Genomic DNA, 13310 nt, shown 5'->3' with positions numbered 1-13310 from the left:
AATCTTGTGAAATGAGCTTCAGCAATTTAAAGACGATAAAAAATTACATAAGGTCGAGTATAAGTGAAAGCATACTCTAATGTAGCCTCCTTGTCGATAGAATATGACACTGACACTGCAATATCATAATCAGTGAATTGCTTCACTCAGAGCAGGGAAATGCAAACTAAATTATAATAAAATCATAATTCCTGGGAAGGCTTATTTTCTCAATGCTTAATATAGCCCTCTCTTTTATTTCTAGTTACCGTGATAATTTATGCTCTATTAATAATTTATAAGAGGCAAACAAAATATGTCCCTTGAGGTATAGTTTTTGCTATACTTTCAGTTTTTGTAAAGTTTATACAATTTCTAATTTATTTATTACAAGCATACATTTAACCTGTTGTGCGCAATATTTCTCATCAATATATATCATTTAAGTATTTTTTCAATGATGGTTCATTTTTATTAAAGCTACTTACAAAGATATAAAATTTTCTACGGAACAAAAATGTAGGAAGTTGATTCTACGGGGTGAGGAATCGACGCGCAGCTAAGGCGGTTCTGCCAAGGGCGCCGGACGACCTCGGTAAGGCGGACACAGCGAAGACGTAAAACACAGTTTCTATTGAATCTCGTGGTCTTCGCCATACGTTAACAACTTGCTCGTCAGTCGCTGCTAGTTCGCAGCGTAGAACGATTCCTTGAGTCACAGTGCTATAGCACTCTCTAGCCCAACGTGTAAGTATAGATTTCAAGGGACATAAACTTTTCAAATTTCCCTCGTTTCCCGTTTGGCCTCACCTGGCTCGGAGAGCCAATGACATCCGCTGCCTGAGTAGATTGGATGCTGTTTAGTAATCTGCATGCTACTGTTTACCCGAGTGTCATCAGCGCTGTTTGGCTAACTCCGTCGGGTTCGTTCCGCTCAATTCGAAAAGTAAATGCTCGCAGACAAGTGACATCCAACGGCATGCACTCGTGTATTTCAGATATCTGGTCTGTCTGTTGGACAGGTCGTTTTTATTTCGGTATGTCAATTACGCGGCAGAAATAAGCGACAAATGTTACAAATATACTGCTATGTATCGCACATTATGTTGTATTTGTGTATATGGCGAGAAACAACAGATCCCTTACGCGGCGATAGTGAATTACTTTTGTAGTACCGTTTATGTTTACTTGTAGAAACAATATGCAGCTGAAGCCAGCGTCAATTAACTCATTATTACGTACTTTGTAGGTCTGTTGGTTTTTGTAGTCGTCGTTAATGAAGTAAGCGGTTCGTCAATAGCCACTAACGGTAACGAAGGAAACAAAGGGAACATTAAGTTTTCACTCGATTTGTATAAGGTACGTGTGATCTTTTATTTGCACAGTGTGTAATGTTGATTTATGGAAAAGTGAATACGTAGATATATAGGAAATTACCGATCACATTCCATCTTCCATCATTCCATTTAGTGTGTACATAGAAAAATCGATGCAACAGGTTATTACAGGAGACGTAATTTTGTTTTAAAGACGTTGTTCAAAACATGTCAGGAACCCAGAAATGTGTATTGGAATGTTTTCCAGCCCAAGGCAAAATTTGGCTTGCTGTCAAAAGAATGTAAGAGTTTTTGCACTGTCAGTAAAAAAGAAACCCTTCCGTTATTATTATTGACCAATTGGAGCCCTTTGCGTGTAGGCAGCTACAGGATATGTTAGTGGGTTCATTGATGTATTGCACAGTTTCTTATACAATGTAAATTGCACACCAAAGAGGCTTAAAATAAAACTTTATCCAAGTGCTTCTGTTATGAGAAAGGAATGTTTGTTGCTCATGTCTTCATACTCTCCTTTTACACAAAAATAAATCCGTTGCTTATCTTTGAGCATCTTTACATGCAGTGAGTGTTGTCGAAGTTAAATAAAATAATAATAATAAAAATACGTTGCATAATTAAGTAAATGGAAAAATAATTAATAAAGCAGTGAAAATATAAATGTACTATACAGTTAAGTGAATGACAAAGAATTAATTAAGCAAATAAATGACAAAAGGTACATGAGACAGTAACGAAACAGTCATATAGTGTAACATATATGTTTACAAAATAAAGCCTGTTGTTTATTTATTGTTCAGTCCTCATAAGAGATGTGGGTGATTTTGTCACAAACTCATGGAACCCTATAGCATAGTAAAACTCTATTGTCATGCATTTCACAAGGCCAGTTGTTAATTTATTTATTGGCACTGTACAGGCATTTTCAGGTAATTTTATGAAGTAGACAAAACCAAGATAGTTTTGACTGGTATGGGTAGTCACCAACCTAGCATATGGCACATTAATTGTATGTCCCCTCCTCAAGTAATGGTCATGAACAGTCCTCCTTTGGTCAGACTTACTTAGCTTTTCTTTAACAAAGAGAAGGTAGTTGTAGACTGCATTAACCACAATGCATTCTAGAAAGACTGGATCTGAAACCATACTATAAGGAGCTAGGTATATCATTAGATACAAAATACTGACTTACATGTTTATGCGTGCAGTATTCTTCTATTTTCAGTATTATAGCTACAAGTGATAAAAGTTGATAGTTATTTGGAGATGCTATATCTCCTGTGTTGGATTGTATATTTGCACAGCAAAATAATACTTATGGAGAAACACTACTTAGGAACACATATTTTAATCTATACACGTAAACTCACTGACAACACAACAAACATTTTGTTCACCAAATCCCAGCATCTCTCTCTGAACAACTATTTGTGTGTTCACAATAATGTTTAACATCATCTCAAAACACTTTGCTTGAACCATTATGTTGTTAAAACATAAAGTTTTACCAATTCCTGGAATTTGTCTATTCTAAGAGGCTTGATCAATAAATCAACAAGCATTTCCACTGTACATAAATAGTTTCTAGTAATATCCTTCTGTTTTATGTGGTGACTAATAAAATGGTGCCTAATGTCAATATGCTTGGATTACACACGTGTTATTTGGGTCTGAGCTATCTTGATTGCTCCCATGTTGACACAAAACTCGTCGGCTGGCTCAATAATCATATGTGGCTCAATTTCACCTATTATAGTTCTACCTGTAGTAGAATGTCTGTTATACAGCTGATTGCCCCAGTCTGTATCACTGTAACATTCCAGATTTCCATTTCTTGGTGTACAGTATCGTAATTTGTAATTAACAGTTCCTTTTAAATATCTAAATATTCTCATAACTGCAGCCCAATGTTTAATTCTATGTCTTTGGAAAATTTGCTCACAGCGTTAGTAGCAAAGGCAATGCCTGGTGTGGGAGTGTAAGGTAAATATGAAATACTTCCCACTGTCTCCAGATAAGGTAGCTACTTCCTTTTTACACATTTCAGCTTCTTCTGCCCCTGACAATTGCACATCCTGTTCCATAGGTGTGGCAACTGACTTGCAATTATTCATGCCAATTTTTTTCTAGTATTCTCTTTATGTACATTGATTGGTCTGTTGGCAATTCTAATTGTCACTTTTGTAACTTCATACCCAAATTCTGCTTCACTTGACCAACATCAAGCAGATCAACTTCTGATTAAAGTTGTTTCTTGAACCATAAATTGAACTTTCACTTTTTGTCAAAATAAAAATAACTATCAACCCATTTAGCCAAAATTATAGTTCTGTTGTCATTTATTCTGTGATATATACCAGGATTAGCTGCTGACTGACTCATTTGCAGCCTTGTTAATGCTTTACATTTACTGATTCATACCGTATCCACTCTATTTTTGTCCATACATGCTCCCTGTCAGATACCAAATTTTATTCATTTTTTGAAGAGTGTTCTTGGCTTCCTTGGGTGGGATCACAAAACTTTCTTTCTCCAATTGTCCATTGAGATATGCAGTCTTCATGTCCATGTGGTGGATCAATAAATTTTCTTTTACTGCGAGGAACAAGAGAGATCTTAAAGAATCATCTATCACTGCAGGTGCAAATGTTTCTTTGTAGTCTACACCTTCTATCTGAGAGGAGCCTTATCATTCTTGGAAAAAAGACTGTAATTCTTTTTTTGTACCTTTCCTCCAGCTATCTGCATTCAAGCTGGTGAAAGCTTCTTCAATTGTAAGAGGTTCATTATTGAATGTTTGAGTGGCCGCAGAAATCTCACAGTTTGGATACAACGTAGGTTTTATTGTAAATGGTGAATACTAAAAATTTATGTCTCCTGCTGCTGGAGTTTTCTATATCTCATTATCCATTTCATTTTCAGTAAACACGTCTAACTGTTCCTAAACAACTTCTTTAGGTCCTTTAGTTTTTGTATGTACTGGTACCCGTACATGTTCTTGGATATAGTCTTCTGTTTACATGTACTTTTTCACAATTTGTTTTCTTTCCACCAGATTATACATCTCTGCTAACTTATTACCCTATTTGTTTAGGATTTATCAACACACAACCTTTGTAATCTTCACAGTATTCAGTTAAAATATATTTTTCAGATTCAGAGTCCCATTTTCTTACAAGTTGTTTGGGAACTTGTTCCAAGGCCTTACAATCAAAAATTCTTAGATGATCAAGATCAGGTCCAAACTTCATATGGAATCTTGTTTGGTACAGCTTCGGTAGGCGATCTGTTATTTAGATACTCTTTTTGTCATTGATACTGCTTCTGCCCAGTGACATTTTGGTAATTTTGCATCCTTTAACATGCTCCTTGCTTTCTCTGCAATTGTTCTGTCACTCCTTTTTAAGCAGAATCATAGCAAACTGTAGTTTGAGGCCGGATTCCAAATTCACTCAGTTTTTGCTGAAATTGTTTGACATATTCAGTGCCATGGTCTGATCTGATAACATTTATCTTCTTCCCAATATATCTTTCAACAATGGCATGAAAACTAGCATATATTTCACATACTTTGCCCTTGTTTTAAGGAAATAAACATGGGTATATCTTAAATAATCAATAATGGTAAGGAAATAACAACTGCTCCCTGTAGATTCTTCTTCCATAGGTCCACAAATGTCTGCATATGTCAGCTAGTTGCAAAATTTCAGTAGATATATTTTTACTTAGTTTAAATAGTAATCTGGCTTGCTTTCCTTGTATACTAATTTCACAAGGTAAGTTACAACTATTACTTTCCTGTACCCCTGTTGCCTTACCTTTTAACAAGACCAAACATTTTCTTTTGAGATGACTGAGTCTTTGAAGTCATAAAAGAACTTTTGGCTGAATATACTGGATAAATATTTCCAACTTGAAGAACATCTAAGCTATTACCCCATCTTTACCTGCTATGGCTATCACACTGCCACTCTGATCAATTTTTTCTGCACCATTTAAATCAAAAATTACGTTGTTACCCATATTCACTATCTCAATGCAAGCAAATTTGTAGCAATGTTCTTCACATGATGTAAATTATGTACTACAATATCCTGTGAGTCTCCTTTAACATTCAAATTAAAGTTTGTCTTGCCAAGCAGTTAACATTGTTAACAGAGAACCGTCCACTGTTGAAACACCAGTGTTTGTTCTTGGAGAAACATGTAAAACTGATTGGTCTTTGGAAATATAAATGGAAACTCCAGAATCCAGGAACTATTCTGTACTGTTGCTTTCAGTTTTACCATAAGAATAATAAGCAGCAAGTGCCACACCTTTATTGCTTGCATTCCTTTCTAGACCTTTTGAAACTTGACCTATTTTTCATGCACTGTGATGCAAAATGTCCCATGTCTCGGCATGTATAGCATCAAACACATTTATTCTTTTTGTATTTTGAATATAAAGCCATTTCCTTATTATCAATAGGATATTCTTGTACATTCTTAACATCTTTCAAGATCTTGACTCTAACACTGTCATGTGTAATTAGTATCCCTGAACTCTCTAAGCCCATTATCATGGGGGATTACTTATTAGGTAGTCCGTCTAGTAACACTACCAATCTATTCTTCAGCAATGTCAAATCTGATATTCTTTATACGATTTGAAGTGAATACGACTTTGTTTATGTAGTCAACATTTTTACATTCATCTAAATGGGTGGCAATAAGTTCTCTTAGCAAAGCCACTTCCTAGTTACACCTCCATCTTCAAAAGCTCTTCTTAGGTTGTCCCATACTTCCTTTGCTATGCTGGTCTTTTCTATATGGACATAATTTACTGGATCAACTAGATGAATTAATTTGAATTTGCCTTAGTCTTTGTTCTGGAAATCTGTATCCATGAACTTTAAGGTTTCATCAGTGACATCCCAAAGGTTGTCCAGTAGTAGATATGCTTCTATTAAAAACTTCCAAGTTGCATAATTCTCTCGACCTATGAGCTTCTCGATCTTTGGTATCAGGACAGAACCCATTTGCGCAGTTACAATATGTTGTTGTTGTTGTTGTTGTTGTTGTGGTCTTCAGTCCTGAGAATGGTTTGATGCAGCTCTCCATGCTACTCTATCCTGTGCAAGCTTCTTCATCTCCCAGTACATACTGCAGCCTACATCCTTCTGAATCTGCGTAGTGTATTCATCTCTTGGTCTCTCTCTACGATTTTTACCCTCCATGCTGCCCTCCAATACTAAATTGGTGATCCCTTGATGCCTCAACACATGTCCTACCAACCGATCCCTTCTTCTAGTCAAGTTGTGCCACAAACTTCTCTTCTCCCCAATCCTATTCAATGCTTCCTCATTAGTTATGTGATCTACCCAGCTAATCTTCAGCATTCTTCGTAGCACCACATTTCAAAAGCTTCTATTCTCCTCCTGTCTGAACTATTTATCGTCCATGTTTCACTTCCATACATGGCTACACTCCATACGAATACTTTCAGAAATGACTTCCTGACACTTAAACCTATACTTGATGTTAACAAATTTCTCTTCTTCAGAAACGCTTTCCTTGCCATTGCCAGTCTACATTTTATATCCTCTCTACTTCGACCATCATCAGTTATTTTGCTCCCCAAATAGCAAAACTCCTTTACTACTTTAAGTGTCTCATTTCCTAATCTAATTCCCTCATCATCACCCAACTTAATTCGACTACATTCCATTATCCTCGTTTTATTTTTGTTGATGTTCATCTTATACCCTCCTTTCAAGACACTATCCATTCCATTCAACTGCTCTTCCTTTGCTGTCTCTGACAGAATTACAATGTCATCGGCGAACCTCAAAGTTTTTATTTCTTCTCCATGGATTTTAATACCTACTCCGAATTTTTCTTTTGTTTCCTTCACTGTTTGCTCAATATACAGATTGAATAACATCAGGGAGAGACTACAACCCTGTCTCACTCCCTTGCCAACCACTGCTTCCATTTCATGTCCCTCACCTCTTATAACTGCCATCTTCTTTCTGTACAAATGGTAAATAGCCTTTCGCTCCCTGTGTTTTGCCCCTGACACCTTCAGAATTTGAAAGAGCATGTTCCAGTCAACATTGTCAAAAGCTTTCTCTAAGTCTACAAATGCTAGAAATGTGGGTTTGCCTTTCCTTAATGTAGTTTCTAAGATAAGTCGTGAGGTCAGTATTGCCTCACGTGTTCCAACATTTCTACGGAATCCAAACTGATCTTCCCCGAAGTCAGATTCTACTACTTTTTCCATTCGTCTGTAAAGAATTCGCATTAGTATTTTGCAGCCGTGACTTATTAAACTGATATTTCAGTAATTTTCACATTTGTCAACACCTGCTTTCTTTGGGATTGCAATTATTATATTCTTCTTGAAGTCTGAGGGTATTTCGCCTGTTTCATACGTCTTGCTCGCCAAATGGTAGAGTTTTGTCAGGACTGGCTCTCCCAAGGCTGTCAGTAGTTCTAATGGAATGTTGTCTACTCCTGGGGCGTTGTTCCGACTCAGGCCTTTCAGTGCTCTGTCAAACTCTTCACGCAGTATTATATCTCCCATTTCATCCTCATCTATATCCTCTTCCATTTCCATAATATTGTCCTCAAGCACATCGCCCTTGTATAGACCCTCTATATACTCCTTCCACCTTTCTGCTTTCCCTTCTTTGCTTAGAACTGGGCTTCCACCTGAGCTTTTGATATTCATAAAAGTGTTTCTCTTTTCTCTGAAGATCTCTTTAATTTTCCTGTAGGCTGTATCTATCTTACCCCTAGCGAGATAAGCCTCTAGATTCTTACATTTGTCCTCTGCTTAGCCATTTTGCACTTCAGTTACAATATAATTACTGTAAATTATAAACTGAGCAGTATGTAGTTTTCCACTGTTCACTAATTTAACTTATTCAGTACCATCTTCATGGGTCCATAACCTGTTGGATCATATATTTGCACTGTAAAATATTGTTGATGGAGGGACGCTGTTAGGAACATATATTTTACTTTATTTAATGTGTTCCCAGCACTATACAAAGGCATAGTACAATAAGACATATATCACAGAAAATCTGCTGTATATATCTAAGAATATATACAACAAGCAGAGAGATCTGTACACATAAACTCACTGCCAATGGAACAAATATTTTGTTCACCAATTCCCAACATCCTGTCTTATAAACTGCTTTGATGACAGATATTTTCAAACATTCTGGATAATTACCTTAAGATTTTATTGGTTATTTTAGTCAGTGGCATTACAATGTGAAAGATCATAGCAATCTTCTCCTCTGCAATTACTGAACTTAGCAATTGATTCATTGACCACATTCTCCATTATTCTGATTGCAAAAGTTGCTGAATATAGTCGCTTTAGAAGATCCATAATATGAATTTTCCAATTAAGTTTCTCATCTATGTGTACACCCAAAATCTTAGTATGCTCTACCCTATCTACTGACTTCTGTTGATGTGTTATATTTATTGAAGGAACTGTACTTTTTGCAGCAGAAAATTGGAAGTACTGTGGTTTTTCAAAATTTAGAGCAAGCCTATTTGCAGAAAACCAATTAATGACTTTTCCAAAGACCTTATTTGTATCATTTTCAATTGGAGTTTCTTTTACTGGGTTAATAATGATGCTTGTATAATCAGCAAACAGTGCCAGTTCAGCTTCCTGTTTCAGATAGGCGGGAGGTCGTTCACATATATCAAGAACAGAAGGGGACCCATGACTGAACCCTGTGGAACACCTAATTTAATTTCACCCCAGTATCAAACTTATTTAAATCACTTGACCCATATAAGGAAACTTTTTGCTTCCTGTTTTGTAGGTACGACTTAAACCACTCATATGCTATTCCATTTGTACCACAGAACTGTAATTTCTGTAACATAATGCCATGGTTCACACAATCAAATGCCTTGGACAAGTCACAGAAAATTCCTATTGGTGACATTTTACTATTTAAAGACTCTATTATATAGACAGTGAAATTGTATATTGCTGTCTCAGTAGCACAGCATTTCTTAAATCTGAACTCTGATTTACTAAGTACCCCATTACTGTTGAGATGGCTAACCACTCTTGAGTACATTACTTTCTCGAAGATTTTTGAAAATGCTGTAAGCAAGGATACTGGCCAATAATTATTGACATCTGTGGTGTCCCCCTTTTTGTAGAGTGGCCTGACAATGGCGTACTTTAACCTGTCTGGGAAAATACCTTGAATTAGTGATGCATTACATATGTGACTCACATCATCAGTTGCAATTGCTCCACATTGTTTTAATATCTTATTGAGCTATCATTCACTCCAACAAAACATTTATTTTTCAAAGATTTAATAATTTTACTTATTTCACAAGAGGTTGTTAGGTGAAACTTAATCTGACTAATTTTTGTTCAAAACAGACTCTTCCATGTACTGCCTGGCTTTTTCTTTTGAACTGTTCTCACCAATTTTTTCTCCTACTCTTAAGAAATGGTTGTTAAATAGATCAGCTACTTGTGTACTGTTGGTTAGGATGGTCGTGTTCTCCTTAATAGTAATACTACCTACCTCAGTGGTTACTTTTCGTGTCTCCCTTCTAACAGCAATCCATATTGATTTTATTTTATTGCCAGAGTTGTTAATTTCTTCTCTAATATACATATTTCTTGATTTCCTTACAAATTTTCTCAGCATGTTACAATAATTTCTATAGTGTAAAACTACCTCTGGATCTTTACTAGTTCTTGCTGTCTCATAAAGTTTTCTTTTTCTTTCTGAAGACACTTTTATACCTGTAGTAATCCACGGTTTCTTTGAAAAGTGTGTAGTGTTACATTCAGTAATTTTCTTTGAGAAACAATGTTCAAAAAGGGATATAAATTTATCAAGAAATATGTTGCATTTATCGTTAGTATTTGGGTCATTATATACATCTCCCCAGTTAACATTTCTTAAGCTTTCTTTGAAGTGCTCTATCGATACGGGGCTGAGCAACCTTACACTTTTACGTAATGGTTTCCAAACTGTACACCCTGTTAGGTTTTGTAAGTTAATCAGTTTTGCATCACGGTCTGACAATCCATTTACCACAGGGAAAGCATGTGTTTGTTTTACATCCTCTTTCTGTACAAATACATTATCTATTAGTGTGCTGCTGTCTTGAGCTATACATGTAGGGAAATTGATCACTGATTCTATTCTAAGTTATATGTTGTTAATAACACTTCCAGTTCACTTTTCCTCTCAGAATTATTTAGAAAGTTCACATTGAAATTACCACAGATTAATAACTTCTTCTTTTTGTCTGACAGACAGCATAATAGGGAGTCAAACTTTTTTTATGAATAGTTCCCAGTCTCCTAATGAGGACCTGTATATTGTTGCTAATATCATCTAGCTGAAGTTCACATGCACAAACCTCAAAGTGCTGATCAACACAAAATTTGCTTGCTTCTACAGTTTTGCATTTATACCCTTGTTTTATGAAAATGGCAACTTCTCCTTTACCCATCCTAGATCTAAAAGTGTAAGATGCTAAATTATACCCATTTATACTGGTACTATCCATGCCCACAGTTACTTGGTGTTCAGGCAGACAGAGTATATCAATCTCATTCTTATTTTTGAGATCATCTAAACACAATAATAACTCATCTACTTTATTTTTTATTCCCCTGATATTTTGATGACTTAAGTTGATACTGCCCTTAGCTTTACTCCTATTTACTGCACATGAAGTTTCTTTTATTCTACTCGTATTTGTCTTGATTGTCATCTGTCTGGACTTTGGCTTTAACCAAATAAATTTATCTGGTACACTTCGTCTCCACAGTTTATTTCTATGTTAATAATTTCTCATGCTGCTTTTAAATTATTCACCGAGTTCAATATATAATCATTAGCTTAGTGACTTTGGTGCCTTGATTTCAGACCTTTAGAGTTTTGACACACGTTTCCTTGTGAGTATTATTATCCTTTGAACTCGTGATTTTTATTCTACTTAGATGCAGGGTGCACCAACTTTTTAGACATTGCGGTTTAGTGCAGCAACTGCGCTTGGGTGTTTTCTCATACTGTGGCCTCTAGGATAACTTGCTTCAAGAGCAGACAAAAAAAATTAAATTATCAGCTAGTTTAACTGTGAGTCATTAACTGATCTTATAATTCTTCAATGTTCAATGGAAGTATTTTACTGTTAACAGTTTTCCTGAGCCAGTCCTTTATCAGAAATGTCTATTCTGTCCATATCACATTGTTTTAAAAGGTGAAAATTAAATATTACATTATTAGGTGTGCTGCCTGCCTTGAGATTTTGTAATTTATTCAGCAGAAGCTAAGGGATCTTCATGTATTTAGCAAATGGCTAATACTTCTATACTTCAACCTAATGTCTATAGTGATATCACCAAATATTAATCGTCTTTAATCTTTGTGTTTAAGTAGAAAGAGTATGTTTCTCTAGCAGCTCCACAAACAAGTTGGAGTTGTGATTTTGAGGGTGGTATACTGAAGCTACTTTAGTATCTCTTTTGACAACATATGGCTGCAGCTTCAAATTTTTCCGTCATATTTAACAATACATCACTATTAACCATCCATAAATAAATAAAAATCTTGGGGTCCCTGTGGTATGTTTCTGTTGTGTTCGTGATGGGGACCAATAGCCGTATGGGTATGTGTCAAGGATGTTCATTTTAGCAAGGAGAGTGTGAGAACATTTCACATGTTTGTGTTTAAGCTATAATAAACCTTACACACATCACAAAATAAACTGTGGAATCTATTAAAGAATATTTCTTGACATTTATTCCAGATTTTTAGTGCAGCTCAATCATTTGACCATTGTTCTACAGAATTTTTGATGCACTGATTAATCCATTTGATTAAAAGTAATCCCAAATAAATTTGAACTGTAAGACTGTGCAATACATTTATTGAGGCATATTTTAAGCTAGGAGGGGGGGGGGGGCTATAATCTTGTACATTACATTCAACTTGTAAGCAGTGTAGCAAAAAGTAATTTCCCTGCCAGAAAGTATCGCAAACTGCAGTGGAGGTAGTAACTGCACATGAAAGAATGCAACCTTCATCAGCAACATGCCTTTGTGGTAAGAACTGCATTTATAATAAATTAAACCTAAATCTAATTGTAATCCATGTTTTCACTTCCAGAAACTGGCAGATGTAAATGGAAATCTTGTTACTTCTCCAGCCAGCTTGGAAATTGTGCTGGCACTCACTTATATTGGAGCTAAAGGAAGTACAGCTAGACAAATTGCTAGTGTCATCAACAAAACAAATGATCCAAAGTCTGTGATGTCTAGTGCCCTTTCCCTACTCAAAGTCCTGAAGGTAAGATATGTGGAAAATTGAGCTATTAGTGAGTGCCCTGTATACCTGCAAACCCATTTTTTCATAATGGGTAATAAAATGTTGAGGTAAGTGTGTAATTTTTGCTGCACTGTGTAACTGGTTTCAAACATTTATAACAAAACAAAACAAAAGGAAAAAAGCAATCTGACCAGAGATCTAGGCAAAACAATTGAATTCTCCATTTCTTGACATCAACTATGACCTGAGAGGATGTGGTTTGTGATGTCATGTGTCCACAAACAGAAATACTAGCAGAGCACTTATTGTGTGTAATTTTTTGTAATTTAGGTTGTGAGAGACAGATTTGTTGCGTGAGGTATAAATTTGCTTCATAGGCAACAATTTGATTGTGAGTTGGTGAAGCCAGCAAATGTGATGTCATCATTGCTTCCAGTGGTCATCTGTGGACTGGGATTAGAGAAGGCTCAGTATGGGAGCATTTTCAGTTAAGTTCAGTTCATTCACATTAATTTGTCTCCTGTAATGGATATGAAAATTATTTTTGTGCCTTTGGTATGTGGTTGCATAGAATCATATTTGAAACATTAATGAATAAAGTCAGCAGTCAGGCCTTGTGCTGTAGCAGTAAATTACTGGCATCCGAGAGGTCTCAGGATTGAATCCTG

At 35.8% G+C, this 13310-nt stretch overlaps 1 protein-coding gene across 1 annotated transcript in view; it reads left to right on the top strand.

Moving 5' to 3' along the window:
- Nucleotides 1-833: 833 nt before the first annotated feature.
- LOC124595991 (leukocyte elastase inhibitor-like) overlaps nt 834-13310 on the top strand; it is a 130362-nt gene continuing 117885 nt past the window's right edge. The window contains exons 1-3 of the mRNA XM_047134938.1: nt 834-1016; nt 1229-1338; nt 12484-12663. Coding sequence (XP_046990894.1) covers nt 959-1016; nt 1229-1338; nt 12484-12663 — 348 coding nt within the window. The 5' untranslated portion in view covers nt 834-958. The remainder of the gene's footprint in view (nt 1017-1228; nt 1339-12483; nt 12664-13310) is intronic.

Source organism: Schistocerca americana, chromosome 2 (assembly GCF_021461395.2).
Source record: "Schistocerca americana isolate TAMUIC-IGC-003095 chromosome 2, iqSchAmer2.1, whole genome shotgun sequence".
Classification (NCBI taxonomy): Eukaryota; Metazoa; Arthropoda; class Insecta; order Orthoptera; family Acrididae; genus Schistocerca; species Schistocerca americana.
The sequence above is the reverse complement of the archived record's forward strand: the minus strand, read 5'-3'. Positions and strand labels throughout refer to the sequence as shown.